Raw genomic sequence first — 19,897 nt, forward strand, 5'->3', positions numbered from 1 at the left:
TAGACCAGATGACTAGAAGGCAGCCAGGTGGGGGACCCAGCATGGATGTGGAGTCGATGGCACCATGCTGCTTCGGCCACTCGTGGACTGCCGTGTGCCGCCCCTCCAATTTTCTCTCTCACTACCCACCTCCTCCTTCCCTACACCAGCCCTGCCCCCCTCGGGCCACCTGGTCACCCCCCCGTGTCTCAGCAGCCGGGCGGGAGCCCCTCACCTGCTCCCCCAGTGACAGCCAGTGAAGCCGCTGGCTACCTAAACCAGGACCCAGCTGGAAGCTGCTCAGTACTGATGTTTATTTATAAAGTTACATCCTAAAAACGTTTCTAATAAATAGTTTTAAACAAGATCTGTCCCGATGCGCCGTAAGGCCTCTCTCTGGGGCCAGGGAGACAGGGCGTGGAGGATTTCAGGGAGGCTCTGTCGGCTCAGCGGCGTGGAACGAAGGTGCCCACCGTGAGTTTTTCTTGCCCTTCCTGCAGCACCTGCAGGGACGGGGGCTCTTTGCCAGGACCCGCTCAGGCCCGGCCGCCGCGGCCCTGGCGTGTGGGCCACTGGGAGTCCCTCAGACCCCTGGTCACCGAAGCCGACACGCAGGGTCACCCGGTTAGGCTTTCATCACTGCCACGAAGGAGGCCTGCGGGAGGAGATGGCGAGGGCTGGCGGCACTGCCCTGGTTCGAGGGGTGAAGGCCCGCCCTCATGCCCTCCAGGGGCTGTCATGGCAGCCCCAGCTCCTGGGCCCCGAGAAGCTCTGCCTGGGGCTCTCAGGGGAAGAGACCAGGGCACCTCGTGTCCCAGGGCACAGCCCAGCCTTCAGGGTGGCCGCTGGGAGGAGCTAGGCGGGGGAATTAAGACCCAGGGCACCAGGAGGCCCCAAAGCAGAGTGAGCTGGGCCCTCCCAGGCCCCATACATACCTCCTCGAGGAGCTGCCCCAGCATCTCCTGGCTGTGAATGGAGCGCCTGTGGGAGAAGACACCGCTCTCACCCCTCTGGGTCCCTCCCTGCGCACCTGGAGAGGCAGCCACGCTCCAGGCCCGTCTGCTCTCTAGACGGCGCACTCTTCTCCCACAGGCCTCTGGGCTCTGCCAGGACAGTGAGAGCTGGGGTGTGTGCGACAGGTGGGAGAGAACCAGGGGCGCTAAGATGCTGAGGACCACGGCCCCCCGACCGACACACACACGCCCACCCACACACGGCCCCGGCACCCCACCTGTCTATTCTGGTCTCTACGGTCACTGTGAAGGCCCCCTCTGTGTCCGGCAGGTAGGTGGAGGGCACGATCCAATAGGTCCCCTCGGACAGGTGGCAGAGCCGGCTGACCTCCTGGGCGTAGCAGTGCGGCACACAGCTTAGCAGAGGCTCCTGGAGCAGCAAGGAGGGCGCATCCTGGCCCCCGCCGTCCGCTGGGACCTGGGGGAGGCCCGGGCTCAGACCGGGCGGCCTGCCCGTGGGCGGACCGAATCGGCTGTGCCCGCCAGGACGGCAAAGGCAAGTCCCCTATCTCAGCCTTGGCCTCGCTCCCTTCCCAGGCAGCACTGCCCTGGGTTGGGAGCAGCCTGGTGCAGTCTGCTTGGACCCCGTCACACATGCCAGGCCCCCGAAGCTGGACTCGCCACTCACCGGGGCCCCACCACCCGAGGGCCCCAGGCTGGGGACCAGCAGAAGGCCCGCCCTCACGTCCTCCAGCGGCTGTCACTGCAGCCCCAGCTTCTGGGCCCTGAGAAGCTCTGCCTGGGGCTCTCAGGGGAAGAGACCAGGGCACCTCGTGTCCCAGGGCACAGCCCAGCCTCCTCCGCTGGGAGGAGCTAGGTGGGGGAATTAAGACCCAGGGCACCAGGAGGCCCCCACTGCACAAGCCCCTGCCCCAGGACTCATCTCTTTGGCCCCGGCACCGGCACTATTTTCGAAGCGCCGGGGGGGGGTACCCCAGGGGTGGCCTGCAGTGGAGCGAGGCACCAGAGTACGTCCTCAGCCGTTGGGATCCTGACGGCACAGAACCTTCTCAGAGAAGAGCCGACCCTCCCCTCCCCCACGTCGTCTGTACTGCAGGCTAAGCGTGCCCAGCCCCATGACGGGCCCCTGATGGCACAGCTCCGGGCCATCTTCCAGCCCATGCCCTCCTCGGGCACCTGCCACTGCCCAAGCCCATCTTGAAGCGGGGTCCCCAGAAGGAGCAGGGGAGCCACACTTCACCATGGGATCTGGGTTTGCGACCTCCGACCTCTGGCACTTCACCTCCCCGCCTTCTCCAGCTACACGTCCGCTAGGTGCATCCTGTTCACGTGCAGGGAGAGGAAGAGCTGACTGAGGCCAGGGAAGGCGCTCGGGGCGGCGTTTGTGACTCCCTGGCCCTCGCCTGGCCTCCACGGTCTCCTGCCACCCGTGGGTAGAGCTTCAGGCCCACGTGAGCCCGGGAGGCAGCCTCTCCTCCGCGGGGGCAACCGGCACACTTCCCCGAGCTCCCGAAGGCCGCCCCACCCTCCTACTGCCTGGGATTCGGCCCCGCACCTCGGCCTCGCTCTCAGCTCCTACCCCCAGCTCTATCTTCTCTTTCTGATCAGAAGACCCTCACTTGGTGGCGCGACCGTCCATCGCGTCTCAGCGGGTGTGGGCCTCCCCTCCGTCCCTTCCCTGCTGGTCCCCAGAGCCCAGGCCCTCGCTGGTTCCAGACTCAGGACCGGGGTTTGGGGCGGGGAGGATTCATGCGGCTTCAGGGCGGCTCCTGCTGGACAACGGCACCCTCTGCGCCCTGTCGGGCCTCCCGGCTGCAGGTGCAATGCTGGGGGCAGCTCAGGACACAAGTGTCCAGTGGTTCTGAGCCCGGGCGAGTGGACGAGGGGCTTCCTGAGCTGAGCCGTGACCCCCAGTGAGCTATGGACTTTAGGAAACCTAGAAATGAGTCTTGCGTGTGACTGGATGATGCGGACAGACCCCGGGGGGCCTCTCTCCCTGACCCAGCTCACCCCACCCGGACGCCCGGGAGCAGGGGCGCCTGCCTGGAAGACGTGGAAGCCGATGGCGACCTCGTGGTCACGGCAGTGCTGGCGCAGGGTGATGCGGACGCAGCGGGGGCCCACGCCCTCCGGCACCGAGAGGGGGAAGCGGGGGTTGGTGGGGTAGGAGGCAAAGTTCCGGCTGCCCCCCGCCGTCCGGCCGACTCTCCAGGAGCCCCGCAGCCTCACGGTCTCCCACTCGCCCACAGGCAGGGCCTCCCGGGGGGCAGCGCTCTGGGCTGCCGGCTGGATGGCGCTGCCGGGGAGACAAGCACAGGAGGCGGCCGTGGCGCGAACGCACGTGGCCCTGTCCCAGTCCCCGGCCCGCCCGCCGCCCTCACCTGAGGCAGACTCTCCCGCTGGAGAAGACCCGGAGCAGGAACCGCCCTGGCACGTCCTTCAGGAAGGTGCTGGGCACGGCCAGGTAGTAGCCCGGGGCGAGCTCACAGCGCAGATGGACCTCGCGGTCGTACGCATGGCACGCGGTGCCCGCCACGGGGGGCGCGGACAGGGCCTTGGGCAGGCTGACCCGCCGCTTCTCCACCTGCAGGGGAGGCCCATGTGCACCCGTCACAGAAGGGCCCCACTTGAAGCACCCAGGCCTACGGGTCCCCCGCACCCCGGTGAACCCGGGCCTTCCCCTCAGCCCTGGGGTCAGCGGCTCCGTCCCACACGGGAGCCTGCAAGTCCTCCTCTGCTCTGGGAGGAGACAGACAAATCCAGACAGGGCCGTGCCTGCAAAGGCAGGAGGCTGATGCAATCTGGGGACTGCCAGGCAAAAGCTTGCTAGCAGTTTCTGCACGAGGAAAGCAACACCAGGCAGGCCGTGGCCACACAGGGACGGGGAACAGTGCGATGTGAGCTGTCAGACCCCGTCAGGACACACAGGGTTAAAAACCAAGCGACTGGGCAAGCCAACGGGCAGCGCGGTCCTCTGTTGGCCACCCTCCTGTCCCCTCGGAGAGCAGGACAGGGGTCTCCATCGGGAGCCACAGACCTACCCTCAGACAACCCACGAGAGCACAACAACCCCATCCCTGTTTTGTAGGGAGGGGACTGAGGGAGGTCCCGGGCTGCCCTCAGCAGCCCTCCTAACACCTCTGCCAGCTCTGCTAACGGCTGCTTCTGTGTAGCTTGCCTTTGGCCAAAGGGCACACCCTGGGCCAGGCGGAGGGAGGTGAGTCCTGTGGACTCAGATCTGAATGGGGTCTGTGGGAAGACAGCCGGGGGGGCGAGAGGCACATCGGGGGCTCCTGGGGCTCAGGCCTCCTCACCCCTGTGCCTGCATCCCACAGAGCGGGGTGCCAGGCCCGGGTGGGTTACCTTCCAGATGTGCAGGCCCACGGCCTGGTAGTCCCTGCCTGGGCGGCCCGCCGTGCGCAGCTGTGGTCTCTGCAGGACGGCCATGTATACCTCGCTGGGTTCGCAGACCCGCAGCCAGAACTTGGGGTTGCTGGGGAAGCCGCTGTAGTTCCGGCAGCCTCCCGCTGACTGGCCCTTGACCCAGGCCCCGGGCAGCTCCTGAGTGTGGCACAGCGCCCTTCCTGGGCGGGGACCCCCACGTCAGCTGCAGGGACGGGGTCCCCCCCGCGCTCCCTGCACTAGCAGGGGCCCCCCACCCCGCCACCTGTCCCCCCAGGGCAGGTGGGGATGCAACCACCGCTCCGCCCTGAAGAGAAGCCAAGAGGCAAGAGGGGTGCTCGGGCAGCCCGCGGTGGGGCGCGGTGCCTGCTCAGCCCCGGACTTCAGAGTCCAGTTGTCCGGGCCACTGCGAGCCCATGAGGCCTCCCCAAGGGCGCAGGCCTCCCTTACCTGAGCAGAGGCTCTGCAGGTGGCCAGCCTCCGAGATGGGGAAGCCGATGGTGACCTCGTCAAACTCCCGCAGAAACTCGTCCTCCTCCACCCAGAACTCCCCCTCCTGGAGCTGCGACAGCAGCTCAGACTGGGCCTCGGACTCCACCCGGTTCCACCCTTCACCCCTGGAAGGAACCTCCCTTCAGCCGAGGCCTCCCGCCTGCTGAGTGGATGACAGGGGCGGCAGGGCGGGGTGGGGGGGGGGCGGATGCTGGTCCCGCTCTGCGACCCTGGGCCGGAGAAGGGGAGCAGCCCTGGTCCAGGTCTTGACGCTGACGACTGGGTGCAGGCGTTCCGTGGGTCTGTCACCCGCAGCCCGGCAAGGCATCCACCAGTCCGTGGGTGCCCTTGACTCAGGACAGGCCCCGACCGCCCCGGGCGCCTGGGTCGCAGGGCCCAGCACTAAGCCTGCCTCAACAGGCCATCCGGGGCCGAGCACAGAGCACGGTGGCCCACGAGCAGGAGAGCAACCAAACCCTGTCCTGACCACGGCCCAGCCTCGGACACCAGGCGCGCACGCGGTCAAGGCGGCTCTGGGCTGCCCCTCGGGCCCTGCACCCCTCCCCCAGCAAGACCAGCGCGATGACCCAGAGTGCACCTCGCCGCACTCACCCCTCTCTCCAGGGCCCCTGCCAACACCGCCGGCCCCAGGGGTTCTGAATCCGCAGCAGCAGGATGCTCTGACCAGCCCGACCCCGGAGCTCTCGCAGGTCCGAGACAATGAAAGCATGAAACTCCCCCAGCGCCCTGGTACCTGGGTGAGGGACAGCCAGGAAGTCCTCAAACCGAGGAGATGCACAGGTCCGCCTCCTTCCCTGGGACGCCCCAGCCCACTCAACTGCGGCTGCACAGGCACCCGGGTCCCTGCGGGCCACCAGGGGCTCCTTTCCTGACCGCTGCCGACAAGTCAGCTCAGGAGTGGCCTTATGCAGCGTGAGTCACAGTGAAGGACCTGGGTTTAGACTCCGGCTCGGCTGCCACCAGGCCTGACGAGTCATTCCCTTCTCTGGACCTCGGTCCTCGTTGGGAATGATGAGGGAGGTTCTCAAAAGGGCTGCTCCCAGCACTGTCATGGGCGGCTCTGCGACACCAGAAACTAGAGAAACCTCTTCTCAGCGATCTGCTAAGGTGTCAGGGGCGTCAGGTAGTGTCTGAGCAGAAACCGGTGGGGAGGGCTGGAGGCCCGCGGGAGACCCTCCACCTGGCCAGAGGCCTTGGGACAGACAGGCGCAGAAGTGAAGGGGCCAAGCAGAGACTGGTGGGCGGGTGGTGGTCCAGACAGGAGAAGAAACTCCTGGAATGTCTTTAAGTGCTTTGCTTAGAAAGGCACTGGAGCCACCACTCTGGGTGTCCCGCCCACGTCCCCAGCCCCCTGCCACTTCGGTGGGTTCCAGATGCTCTCCATCTTTGCCTGTGGATTCCCCCAAAGCCTGAAGTGCCTAGAATTAGCCCTACCCCACCCTGGGGGCAGCTGGTGCTACACAGGCCACCGTCTGAGGTAGTGTCTCGCACAGCGTCCCAGCACAGCACTCTGTGGGCTCCCCTCACCCCCCAAGTGTGCTTCCCCAACCCCACCCTGAGGCCTGCAGGTGGGCAGACCAGCCCGGGGCTGTGTGCTAACGCTCACGCGCCGCCGGGCAGCGCAACGGCCAACACGTGGCAGTTTATTTTGATGTTCTTATTCTTCGGACAAAAAGCCCGTTAGGAAAATAACCGTAAATATGAAAACAACTGTGAATAAAAATGTCCACTGCAATGTTATTTATAATAGCATAAAATGGAAAGACCTTGAATACCCAACATCAAGGGAAGGGTTAAGAAGAGTGCAGCAGATACACTGATAACGTAAGACGCTGACAAAGCTTACACAGCAACACAGAGAATGGTATATGATATAGAATATAAAACATATACATCTTTTTGAAAAAAAAACTGAGAAAGGGGACTAAAAAGTCAAAAGTAGTCAAGTCTGAGTGATTTTTTCTTTCAACGGATTTCTTTCAATGAGCAGGTATATTACTAAACTGAAAACCTGACTGTCGCTCTTGCCAGGTTACCAGCTGGGCCAGAGATGGTGCCACCACCTGGTGACCCCAATGCAGGCTCCCGTCTCCCCATAGGGGTAAGCCCTGGTCAAGGGAAAAGGGGACACTTCCCTCCAGAGAAGGACGGTCAGTAGGGAAGGTCACACACTCAGACACCAGTTCCGAAGGTCCTCCTTTCCACTTAGCCCATATAGGACCACAGTAAAAAGCTCTGTACAGGAGGCCTAGAGGGCTCAGGTGTGCAGGCCTGCCATGCCACCGCCCGCTCCCGCCCTACCTGTTCTGGGGCTGAGCACCGAGCAGGTCAGCAGACAGCGGTCCTTCAGGCTGAGCAGCTGCCGACAAGTCCTACGTTCCGCGCCCCTGGGCCTGTCCTGCTGGCCGCTGGTTCCTGCCATGTCCTTCAGGTTCCACCTTTCGGCCAGGCCACCAGTGAGGTCCACCAGGGCGTCAGCCACCTGTCCCGCCCACAGGTGCTCATAGGACCCGTAGACCCTGGGGAGACAGCCAGGAGGGCGTGAGGCTCCGGCACCAGGCCCCCTGCCCCTCTCCTGTCCCCTGTGGTCTGCCTTCTACCCACCTCAATCGCCTCTCTTTCCTCCCCTCTTTCCCTCCCACCCTGTCCTCACCAAGTCCAGACACAAGCTCGCCTCCAAGGCCATAAGGGACAGCACCCCGCAGTGCCCTGCGGCCTCTGCCCCTGTGGGGCACCAGCGGGAGGCGGGCACAGAGGCTGTGAGCTCCCACTCCTGCGTCTCTCATGATCAAGGCCTTCGGCCCCGCCAGCGGCAGCAGTGGAGGGCTCACTCCCACCGCGGAAGCCTGCCTACCAGCCCAGCGCCTTTCAGCACGGCCATCAGCACACTCGGGGAGGAAGTCCTTGGTCTCAGGACTACGATAAACGAGCATGGTACCTCAGTGGCCTCATTCCTTCCCAGCAACCTGCACAGAGGCCGCCTGTCCCCAGTGGTGACACAGATAGACAGAGACATTTCTCTCGCTTGGGTTTGAGGAAAGAGAGAGGAAAACACACACCCTCTTTCTGGAGGCGAGGCCTTCATGCCCAACTTTGAAATGAGGGCAGGGAAAGAGGGAGTGGGCAGAGGGGACAGCAAACCACAGGCCAAGTCTCAGAGTTTCTGTCTCTGGACGGGTCGCCCCACCCAGGACTGGCCACCAGGCCCTAGCTGCTGACAAGGACGCTGCAGCCCAGGGAGAGCAGATGTGCTTCCCGGGCCCCCAGCCCGCCTGGCCCGGCCCCTCCACCCCCAGCGTGCGTACTTGGCGTAGACCTTCTCCAGTAAGGGAAGCCAGAACACATCCTCCCTCTGGCACCGGGAGAAGCAGAGTCTCCCTGCAAGACAAGGCAGACGGTCATCTATGGTCACCTCCACCCAGCGTCCAAACTGCCAAACTCGACAGGTGAAGGAGCCGCGGTACGTCTGGTCGAGCCAGCTCGGCTGTCCCGGAGGAAAGACCTGCCGCGCGCGGGGAGAGGCAAAAGGAGACGGTGAGAGAAGCCACCACGCGGCGCACTCCCAGCATCCCGAGCAGAACGTGACCGTGCTGAACGGTACCCTCCCTTCACGCAAAGGATTCCACCTCCCCCGACGCCTGGCTGGCAGTGCTTATGCAAAACCCGCTTACTGGACAGAAGACTAATAGACCTTTTAATAAAAGATGCTAGGGCCACACCGAGGGAGCCGACTGTCTCCCAGAGGTCAAAGTCGACCATTAATGTCCTACTGTCCCCAATAAGCATGTGACCTGAATCCAAAACAAATGTGACTTTTATAGGCCTGAGTGACCCAGTTCTCGACAGAGTGGCTGGTGGCAGGTCACCATGGGCACAGCGACCCCCTGGCTGGAGCCTGGGGCCTCAGAAACTCTGACAGTGCCCGGCCCACTGTTCATTGCTGGGTTTGTGATTCTGGCCTAATGCTGAGAGACAGGACGGACTCTGGACCCAGATGGCCTCGTTTGGGCCTGGCTCTGCCCCTTACTAGCTGGGAACGTGACAATGGTTTTAGTGCCCTCGTTTGTAAGAAAGGGTCAAAGCCAGCAAGTCCTGTGAGAATGAAAGCCAGCAAATGGGGTGGGCTTAGCACAGGGCCTGGGACATGGGAGCATTTCGGAAAGGGGTCACCACCGTCAACACTGTTGCCTGTATCGGTGACACTTAGCGAGGCCGTGAGGGCTCCTGGGGAAGGAGCCTGACAGGCCTTCTGTAACTGTGGTACCTGCTTAGCATCGGAAACAGTTTTAATCACCTTTTGCCAATTTATATTCTAAACCTGTTAAAAAAAAAAAAAGCAACCGCAACTAGCTAGGAAGCTTACTCCAAAGCAGCACAGGACCTCTCAGCCAACCCTTTTCTACCCTGGGCTGGCACGTTTGTCTTTTTATTCCAAATGCCTGCCTGACCCAGGGCTCAGGAGATGGCAGAGCAGGGCAGAAAGCAGCCCTGCTGGCCCCTGCGGGAGGGGGTCACTGCATCTGCGCCTTGGAGCCCCCGAGGGCCGAGCCCCGCAGGGCAAGAGCTTGGCTGCCTCCTGCTTCCTTCCAGCGCGGGCAGACAGGAAGCAAGGGCCGGAGGGGAAGCCGCGCTGTGGCAGACACCTGGTCCAGGAGGTGCTGGCTCTTCTGCAGGGCGGCGCAGGCGCACAGGAACCAGCAGTCCCCTAGCAGCCCTTGCTTCACCTGTCCTTCCTGAGCGCGATCTGCAAACAGCTGGGGCGTGGCACAGATTTCCTGAAATAAAGAAAATCGTCCAGAATTACTTCATGCCTGTGGCTAGCTTTAAAACTAAGAATAGAGGATCTATGTGACAGGGGCTGGGGAGGAGCTTTCCTGGTCATCCACATTGCCTAAGAGGGGACGGGAAGCAGCTGGCTTCTTGCAGCCAGTATCCGTCAGCCTCTCCTGGCTTCAGATCATCGCATCCAACTTAAGATTCCGGGGTCCCTGTCTCTGTCCACCTTCCTTAATTGGCAAAACTCCCAACTCTGGATGAATCCTACCCTGCCTTTCATAAAACAGTTGGTCTAGAAAACGGTTTCACTTTAAATTCATACAGGCAAGTCTCAAGTGGGTCCTCTATACTGTTTCTCTAAAAGGCTCAATTTTCCACACCCCAGACTAGTTTACCCCTTCTCCTTCCTCCTTCTCTTCCCAAAACACCCTCGCCCCTCTAAGCGGATGGCCTCACCTGATGCTCCATCAGAAGCCCCCGGACCTGACCTGTTCCTGCCCTCAGTATCTGATCCCTCCCACGATCCCCGCTTCCTTCCTTCTCTGCAGGGAGGATCCCACCAGCATAAGGCATGGGAGAGGATGTCTCCTCTTCTCTAAGATGCTGTCCCTGGGCACTATTTCCCCTCTAGGCCCGTCACTGACCGACTTCTCGAAAGAGCTGTTGCCCCTACTTCCTCCCTCCGGCTCCTTGCCACACCTCGTTGCTTCTGAGCCAGCCATGCCCCCAAAACTGCTTTTATCAATGTCACCTCCGTGTCGTCACCTCCAACGGGCATCCTCTGTCCTTGTCTTTCCCAACACTCGGCAGCATCAGAGCAGTGTCTGCCCCCGACCCCAGCAGTCCCCTCCTGGCTTCCATGATTCCAAGGGCTTCTGGCTGTCCTTTCCCCTCACTGCCTGCCACTTCTCAAGTCTACCTGTCAAGGCACCTGCGGTTCCTCAAGGCTCGGTTCCAAGCCGCCTCTTCTTCTCTGCCCATACTTTCTCCTGAGATACCCTTCCAGACCCTGGACAGTAAGCCATCTGTTACAGTCCCAGCTCCCAGTGGAGCATCTAGGCCAGGTCTTCCTGAGCTCCCGACTCTCATATCCACTTGCCTACTGTCAGCTCCGCCTGAACCTGTGAGAGCAAAACCCAAGCCTACATTTCCACCCCTAGCTCTCCCCCACCTCCCAGTTTCCCCAGCACAGCAACCGGGACCATCATCCCCCCAGGTGCTCAGGCTAGAAATCTAGAAGTCATTCTTGGTCCCTCTTTCATCCTCACCATCTACTTCCAATCGGTCACTAAGACAAATGGGTCTCAGACCTACCTCTGCCACTTCTTAGCTCTGAGACCTTGGGCAACATTTTGACTTAACGTTGGTTTCCTGGTCTGTAAAATGGAGATACAAGTACCAAGGTGGACTAAATAAAATCAAGGGCATAAATTCTGTGCACATAGAATACCTATAGCCTTTACTGGCATATAATGAGCGTTATGTAAATATAAGTTTCTCTTCCCATTTCCTGACCACCATGAACCCGACTCTAGTTTCCAATCGGTCACTAAGACCTATCAATCCCCCCTCCAAAATATCTCTCAAATCCATCCACTCCAAAGCCCCATCCCAACGGCTGTCACACCAATCTGAGCTCCTTCATCTTTCTCCAGGACCACTGCAATGGCCACCTTCATTCCTGCCCCAACAATCCATTCCACACCTGGCAGTAAGAGTGAGCTTCTTAAAACGTAAATCAAATCGAATCACTCCTCTACTAAAAACATTCTAATGGCCTCCCATTGTCCCTAAAATCCACTCCCCACACTTTTTTTAACCCAAATTCCACCGGCATGGCCGGTCAGGCTCTTTGGCCCTTGGCACCTCCATGCCAAACAGGCCCTCTCAGTGTTGCCCACGGAAAGCACCTCAACAGGCAGAGCCAGGTCTGGACTTCTTCCAGGGCTGCTGCACACAGATGTCCCCACTAAGACTGCATACACTCAGGGAGAGACTGTTCCTTGGACAGTCTTATTCAGCTGATACGCCATTTCTAAAGATACCAGCATAGCACCAGGCCGGCGCATCCCTCTAACTGCCACCTTAAAGTGCACGAGGTCCAAGACAGGAACGTGCACAGCAAAACAGCTTTGCTTTGTAGGCTCAGCCTGGCCCTTCCAGAACATAATGAGAAACAGAACGAGACCGCTTGTGGCCAGAAGAGCCATGCAGACTGGAAGCTCTTCAAAGCAGACGCAAGTGCGGCTGAGTTTGCGTCTGTTAAAACGCCCCTCTCGCTGTGGCTTGAATCTCCTATTGAATAGAACTCTCGCAAGTAGGGGCCGTAAACTCGGGTCCAGCACACCCCAAGTGGACTAGGGAGGGGGCCTGGGAGCCCACTCAGGAGGACAGCGGCGGCAGACCCTGCCGACCGTCGTGCACCCAGCCCCGGCTAACCCCGGCCGCCGCGCTCGCACCCCTGCAGGAAGGAGCGCCTGGAGGCCTGGCGCGAGACGCGTGAGACCCGCGCGCCCCCCTGCCCCACCTGGGGCCGCCTCCACGTGATTTCCTCCCGGAACTGGGCCAGCGGCGTGGAGAAGCTGGAGAAGAGCGAGGAGTCCGAGGCCGGGAAGGCAGCGTCCCGGAAGAGCTCCCTGGCCGGCGCCCGCATCTTGGGCACCCCGAGCTCCCATCTGCTGCCCGCGCCCCGGTGCCGAGCGCAGCCGAGGGAGCGCGCAGCCCCGGAGGGAGCGCGAACCGGCCGCGGTCCCGCCTGCCTCGCGCCTCCCCCGTCCGGCCCGGCCCCCCAGCCCCGCTGGACCCACAGTACCACCCGGCCCCGGTGCCCGCCCGCTCCGTCGCCCCGGTAACCGTCGATCTAGGCTGCAGCCAACCAGGCGCGTAGCCCCCGATCACATGACAGAACGGCCCAATCCCACTCGAGCGTTGGGAAGTCCGCGCCAGATTCCCAGCCCGCAGGGGGCGTGGCTCTCGAGCTAGGCTCCAGCGAAGCCGGTTAGTCGCCTTGGCTGCACTTCTTTTTTCCAGGGCCGGGGGGCTCGAAGGTGTCTCAGCGGATACTCACACCTGGGAAGCCAGCAGCGTCTTGTCCTGGGGCCGGTGTGGTTCGGGTCGGGGCGTCGGGACTGCCTCCTGAGGCTGAAGGGACCAGAGAGGCAGTCTCGGCCGAGGTCGGGCTACGAACTACAGGTCCCAGCATGCCGTGCTGCCTCCAGAATGCACTTCTTCCGGCGGGGGCGGTGGGTCCGGCCACCTGGTGTCGGGAGAGCCAATGAGAGACTCGGGAAGGGGAGCTGTGGGCCGTCGGGGACCGTGTGGTGTCCGCCACTGTTGTGGTTGTGTGCTGGGGTCCTGGGGAATGTTACGGCCCCGGGAGGGCCTTCCCAGGCCTGGGAGGCTGTCTCAGGGCAGGCTGGGATCAGACGCGCTAGATCCTGAGCCGGGCAGGCGATGAGGCTGGAGCATCCTCCTGGTCCCCAGATGGCCGGGCATCTGGTACTGGTGGGCTGGACAGTGACCCGCTGGAGTTGCGGTTATAGCTCATGGCCGCTCAGTGCTGCGGGTTGGTGAGGGCAGTGATTTAAGGATCTGCTCAAGCATTTTGCTGCAGGAACCTGCCCTTCCCCGTCCCCATTCCTAGGAAGGAAGGCAGGCAGCCAGCCAGAGGCTTATTCTCTGACTGCCTCTCCAAGCCTGCTTCACTGTGGCTGGAGCCTTCACAGAGGGCCGCACGGGGGAGGAGATGGGGTGGGGTGGGGCACAATCCTTCTAGAACAGCTCTCTGATACCTACTAGAGCTTCTCAGATTTTGTATCCCCAGGCCGCTTTTGCCCAGCCTCCCAGATAGGAAGGGTGGTCAGATCGAAGCCCTTCTGCAATCTGATCCGTGCTGATGAGAAACGGAGCGTGGTCCAGGAGCCCCTGCCCCGGCCTTCTTGCTCCAGAGCCCCCAGTTGCTGTGACAGCTGCGGCTTCTCCCTCTGAGAGGCCCAGCAAGGCCTGCATGAGGAGCAGCTGTTGGTGGTGGCATGATACGGGGGGGTTTGGAGGCCTAGGGTCCTCATCTCTGCTGAGGTTGTAGAGAAGGGAGTGACCGCATCGTCTGACATCTCTCTCTGGGATGCTCACTTCATGACCCTTGCCCCCGTGGTGCTGACTCTCCCAGAAGATGTTTATGGCAGGCTGGAGGCTGCACCGTAGCTGAATGGAGTCAGGAATGGCCTGGGCCCTGCTTCATGTGGGTGTCCTGAAGGACTAAGAGAAACTTCCCTGACCTGGGGTGTTGGGTGACTGGTCTGCTCCAGGTAACACGCTGGGGTGGTGAGCAGCGGGCTGGGGCCAGCCCAGGATCTGGACTCTAAGTGGGGGCCTCTGCTGTGCCACTTACCCAGGCTTGCAAGCTCTGGAGAGCAAGCAGTCTCCTGCGGGCATGTCGGTGTGCAGAGCTGGGCCCAGGCCCAGAGAAGGGGCCAGCAGACAGTTGGTGCGGGGTAGGCACCAGCCCAGGCCTGCAGTGTTGGTTTGTGACCAACACCGAGACAGCATGAAGGCATCTCTCCTGTCGGCCTGCGGGCACAGCTCCTCCTGGGCCACACTTACCCCCACAAGCCCTGTGGTGCCATTCCCCACCTCTGGGTGCAGAGATGACCCCTTGGCCAATTAGCAGTAGTCCCCTCTTCCTCCTGGGCCCACCCCCCAGCCCTGTGCAGAGTGGAGCCTCTGGCTTGTGGGTATCAGGAGGCGATGGAGGCAGCCTGGGGTGGGAAAATGAGGAGGTGTTCTGGGGGCAGCTGGTGCACAACCCCAGTCTCCACAACCGCAGGTCCTGGGATGGGCAGTTATTTAAAGTCTGACCTCAGGGCCCTCGCTGTAAGGCGGGAACACCAGCTCCATGTCATAGCGCTGTTTGACGGTTGCAAGTGAGACATCGGGAGGCCCCGTGGAGCTGCAAGAAGGATTGGCCTCGGGCCTCTCAGGTTAGGAAGCTCTTGAGACACGTTCTCAGTGACATTGATGCGTCTGAATTGCAAGGCAGTTTCAGGCCCACAGAACAGTGAAGGCCACGTGCCCGACCCCAGGCAGCCCGAGACTGACTCATGTCCCGGGCCTTCGGGCGGTGGGGTGGCTGTCCCTCTGAGCAAGCCCTTCTCTCCGGGACTCTCCTCCTGAGGGGACGGGACAGGTGGGAGGTCCCCTACCTTAGCAAGGCCCTGGGCGGGCAGGACCAGCCTCCACTACGCACATCCCAGAGCTGACTCTGGCCTCTGAGCACCGAGAGATGGTGGGAGCGCGGGTGTCCGCCCCCCTGGGGCCGGGGGCACGCAGAGCAGTAGTCCAGGGCCCCCGAGCCAGGAGCACCCTGAGGTCACCTGAGCAAGAGTCACCGGAATCCTGGCCCTGCTGGGCGGCTGTCCCAGCTGCTCTCTGGGCCCGTCTCCAGCTGCAACCCCCACAGTGCAGGGACCCTGGGGCGGGCTGACGATTACGTGAGAAACAAGGCTGGGCCTGGGCCGAGGGGCGTCAGCGAGGGCCACGAATGTGGACTGTTTCCCTGTGGGACGGTCTTCGCTGGGGCGGAGCGGGAGTGTGTCCTGGAAGCGTGGGTCTCTCCCTGCCCCTGTCTGGAGGTTCCAGCTGAAGGAATCTCCCCAGGCAGGGCTGGAACAAAGCCATCTGTGTCTTTCCTGCAACCCGCAATCAGTTCAACAGAAGTGAGGAAGGTCCCGCCCCTAAGGGCTTGAAGGGTCAAATGCACTTGACAACGCTGAGACGCGGAGTTTGTACGATCCTCACGCATCTCAGAGGTAGGTGTCACCGTCCCATTTTACGACAAAGAACCTGAACTTCAAAGGGAGGAGGGGGCAGCCCAGGACCCCACAGCTATACGTGGGACGGAGCCAGCGTTCCGAAACCAGGCAGGCCTAGGTCGCTTTGCTTGCTGACAGAGGAATGGATTCTTTTGCGGTGATGTTTTAGATTGTTTGGGTTTTTTTTTTTACCTCATTGTTAAAAATAATACACGCTCCTGATAGGACTTTCCCCCTTAACTACTGCTCCAAAGTGGTCATGTGTTCTTAAGTTTTATTTTGAACACAATACAGGTAATTTCTTCTTGACTTCACTGCTCTGAGGTGACCGGATTTCCAAGTGGGATATTTTCTGCACTGCGGGCGTCGCGTCCTCTATTCCTCTCTGCTAGCTCGTGCGTTTTTGAACAAAGAAGGATTATCTGGGCCTGGGTGGGTGGGCGGTAGCACTCTCCACCCTGCCCTGTGCTGAGAGCCCCTGCCGGATGCTGGGCTAGCCCTGTGGGAGCCTCGGCACAGCCCGTGTTCATGGTGCACCCTGCCCTGTGCTGAGAGCCCGTCTGATGCTGGGCTATAGCCCTGTGGGAGCCTCGGCACACCCCGTGTTCAGGACGCACCCTGCCCTGTGCCCATTAGAGCCCCTGCCGGATGCTGGGCTAGCCCTGCAGGAGCCTCGGCACACCCCGTGTTCAGGGCGCACCCTGCCCTGTGCTGAGAGCCCCTGCCGGATGCTGGGCTATAGCCCTGTGGGAGCCTCGGCACAGCCCGTGTTCAGGGCACACCCTGCCCTGTGCTGAGAGCCCCTGCCGGATGCTGGGCTAGCCCTGCGGGAGCCTCGGCACACCCCGTGTTCAGGGCGCACCCTGCCCTGTGCTGAGAGCCCCTGCCGGATGCTGAGCTAGCCCTGTGGGAGCCTCGGCACAGCCCGTGTTCAGGGTGCACCCTGCGCTTGGCCTTCACCCTCCCAGCATCTGGTGATTATTTAGAGAGAAAGTGAAGAAAAACAAAACAAAAACAAAAAACAAAACCCTTAACAGCTGCCATCAGAATCCTCTTGGTGGAAGGACAGCCTGTGTTAGGGTATGTGTGTTAGGGAGGCTGCCTGGGGCGAGGCGGCCTTAGGTGGCCCAGCCTGGCCGGGGAGGTCTGATGGTGGGTAGACGGGGGCAATGGCTAAGGAGAGGAGGCTGGAGTCCCGGATGTGTTGAGAGCGAGGATGCCTTGATCAGTCTGAGCTTCTTCGTGCGGCCCAGTCTTTCCACGACCCCGGGTCTTGGGCGAATCCTACCGCTTCGCGCTTCCTCTGTTCTTTCCCTTCGTCAGGCCTTTGCTGACGCGAGGAGGGCTCTTTGATGCTCCAGTCCCTGAGTCCCGTCTTCACTGTGACCATTCTTCTCGGGTTGCATTTTTTTTATTTAAAAAGTTGTCCCTTTAAGAAACTTCCAAGGTCTCTGACTGGTTCTTTTTCTTGATTCCTGGTCATCTCACAGGTGCCTATTCCTGTCTTAGGGTTTATTTCAAACCACCCCCACCCCGCCATTGTGTGGCTGAGACGTTAGTTGTGTTCTGATTACTTTGTCAGCCCTGCTTCCCTGGGGGTCAGCTTGGGCCGGGGAGTGTTGGCCGCTGTGCACGTGGTTGGTGCTCTCCTGGGTGGGTGCTTGACTCGGCCTTATGTTTACATCTGAAGTTCTACCCAAGGCACCTGGCCTGAGAGAGGGGGGCTTACCCCCAGTAAGTCCCAGTAAGAGTGGGGGAGGGGAGAGAAGCGCCCCCAAGGCAAGTCTGGACCACACAGGACACGGCTTGAAGGACTCAAGACGCCCGTACCTGGACTCCAGAGAGGCTCCAGGCAGCGCGGGGCTCTATGCACAAACCCTCACGGGTCAGCTCTCCACACACCATCTCTCCTCGCTGCCCCGCCTTTCTTGGCCCCAGCAGATCTGATGCTCACAGCCACTCCCATCCCCATCCTGGACATCACCCCCCTCGGCCCAATTCTCCTGCCTGACTGCTCCCCTCTCTGTCCCGAAAGTTCTGTCTCCCAGCACTGCCCTCAGCCCCTACGGTGGTCAGTACTGCCACTGGCCAAAACCCCCCACCTCCATGCACGTGGCAGGAGCAGACAGACGTGGCGCATGGCCCCAGTGCATCTGACTGCTGGTGTGAGCCCCTTCACAGCCCCATCTCTGACGAGGTGCTTTCATCCATCAGCATGGGTCCTTGAGGAATGAGAGACAGGAAGCCCATACCCCCGCCTGGCCTGAAGCAGACACAAGGCACGAGTGAGAGATAAAACTTCGTTATTTAAAACACTGGTATTTTAGGGACTTCCCTGGTGGTGCAGTGGTTAAGAATCCACCTGCCAACACAGGGGACATGGGTTCAAGCCCTGGTCCGGGAAGATCCCACATGCCACGGAGCAAGTAAGCCCATGCGCCACAACTACTGAGCCTGCGCTCTAGAGCCCACAAGCCACAGCTACTGAAGCCTGCGCACCTAGAGCCCGTGCTCCGCAACAAGAGATGCCACCGCAATGAGAAGCCCGTGCACCACAATGAAGAGTAACCCCCGCTCGTTGCAACTAGAGAAAGCCTGGCGCAGCAACGAAGACCCAACACAGCCAAAAATAAATTAAAAAAATAAAACGTTGGTATTTTAGAGCTGTTTGTTGCCAGAGCACAGACATCGGCCCCAGAATAGGTGTGAGGCTGTATCAGGACATACGATGCAGGCCGGGGGCTGGCACGGGCCCATCCCTGGAAGCCGTGGTATGCAGCCACAAAACATTTGGTAAAACTCAACCGTGACGACCCATGAGGCAAACGATGTCCAAAATAACTCACAGGTCTGGTGGAAGAGGTTGGGAAACCCTGGCAGCCTGTGTTGGTCACAGGCTGCGTTTGGCAAGATACCACGAGGGAGAGAGAGCCTGAAAAAACATGCCCGGTTTGCAAGCCGGGAGGAAAAGGAATCGAGAAAGGCAGGAACGCAGGGACTCATGGGGTTGAGAGGCCACCTGCTCATCCCAGAGGGCAGATCAGAGTCAGGACCATGTGGCAGGACAACACCGAGGCGTGGGTGTCACTCCGGTGAGACTGTGGGGCTTGCTTCTGAGCCTCGCAAAGTCGGGCGAGGCCGGGGGGCGGGCAGCGAAGCAGGCGCCTCGGGTGTGGCTGCACGCCCACAGAGGCCACGTCAGGACCTTGGGGAACCACAGCGCTTTTGAGAGTTGCACTGCCGAAGAAAACAGGAGGCTGGGACTAAAAAGTTTGTGACTAGAGACTTGAAAATGGCCTTGGTGGAGAAGAGGCCGAGGAAGCAGTTCAGCCCCCAGAGAGGGCTTGGGCAATGCCATGATCAGGCGTGACCAGTTAGACAGGAGGAGGGCTGACCCTTCCCAGGGCAGAGCCAAGGGCCACAGAGAACCCAGGACTGGGGAGCCTGGCCCAGGATGGGGCCCCTGGCAGGCCTCTAACACTGCTGTGGGGCGGGGGCTGCTGGCCCCCCGTGTTTCTCCCTCCGCAGGGGTGTTTTTGCTGCCGCCCTGTCCCTGTTCCCCGCGGGCGGGTGACTGGCCTTCCAGCTCACGAGTGGCTGGGCCGAGTGGAGCCCCACCGGGCCCTGGTGCTGGGACAGCCCCCCGAGACCCTGGACCGTAACTGGATGGGACCAAGTCACCTCCTGGCCGGGGCAAGGGGGTGAGGTGGAGGGGTTGCATCTTGAGTGCAGGAAGGAGAATCAGTGGGACATCTGGTGACCTGGGGGCCGGATGTGGCAGGGCCAGGGCTGCTGGCCCACCATTTGCGGTCCTCCCTCGCCCTGGCCCCTTGGGTGGGGGGGGGGGGCTCTGTGACTGGGTCCGGCCAGTTGGTCAGGTGACATGTCACTGCAGGGCCAGAGCGTGTAATGCTGGTGGGAGACCCACACTAGAGGCGTGCCACCCCGTGAGCCCAACCCCACGGGCAACCAGGAGGACCAGGGCCCGATCGCTGCCCTCTGTCGCAGTGGCTGCATCAATCCCAGTGTCCACAGCTTAGCCATCCTTCGTGGCGATGCCCCAAGTGGAGTCCCCAACCTCACTCCCTCTTCCAAGCCCCACCAGTACCTGCAGCCTCGACTGCACCTGTGCTTGCAGACGTCCTTCCTTCTGAATCCCCCAAAGTCACACTCACCTCTTCCTTTACTCCAGTTTGGGATGGGGGACCACTGCTGAGAAAGGCCCGCAGCAAGGGTGGTGACAAGTGGCCTCCTTGCTTTGGTGTTTGGGGGTCCGGGGTGGGGGGGAGGGGCTGGGGAGGGTGGAGGGTGCCGCTGGCGCTCAGACCCCCAGGGCTGCCGGGCAGGATCGGGGGCTTCCGAGGGCAGAGCCGGGATGGTCAGGAGGGGCTGGGGGGCAGAAAAGAGCCTCAGCACTACCCAGCTCCTCCGGCCTCTGGCCTG

General features: G+C 61.4%; 1 protein-coding gene across 8 annotated transcripts; it reads right to left on the reverse strand.

Moving 5' to 3' along the window:
* Positions 1-271: 271 nt before the first annotated feature.
* Positions 272-19,867, reverse strand: CAPN10 (calpain 10). 8 transcript variants are annotated; one of them, XR_016394004.1, is made up of 13 exons: positions 12,712-19,867; positions 9,512-9,643; positions 8,174-8,370; positions 7,170-7,387; positions 5,460-5,601; positions 4,806-4,972; positions 4,317-4,537; positions 3,335-3,537; positions 2,997-3,249; positions 2,194-2,274; positions 1,211-1,410; positions 915-1,082; positions 272-634 (listed from the first exon to the last, which is right to left on the reverse strand). XR_016394004.1 is itself a non-coding variant. In XM_089916110.1 (13 exons), the coding sequence occupies exons 1-13, from the start codon at positions 12,844-12,846 to the stop codon at positions 605-607; spliced, it is 2,025 nt and encodes a 674-aa protein (XP_089772236.1). In that variant the 5' UTR covers positions 12,847-19,867; the 3' UTR covers positions 272-604. The 8 variants fall into 8 exon arrangements, 6 of the variants coding, with proteins under 6 accessions (XP_089772236.1, XP_089772237.1, XP_022423857.1 ...); XR_016394003.1 differs by having other exon boundaries at positions 915-1,100; XM_089916110.1 differs by having other exon boundaries at positions 915-960.
* Between the last annotated feature and the right edge of the window lie 30 nt (positions 19,868-19,897).

The sequence above is a fragment of the Delphinapterus leucas genome, chromosome 8 (genome assembly GCF_059928025.1).
Source record: "Delphinapterus leucas isolate spDelLeu-1000000601 "Yukka" chromosome 8, BTC_Dleu_Yukka2, whole genome shotgun sequence".
In the NCBI taxonomy this organism is placed as follows: Eukaryota; Metazoa; Chordata; class Mammalia; order Artiodactyla; family Monodontidae; genus Delphinapterus; species Delphinapterus leucas.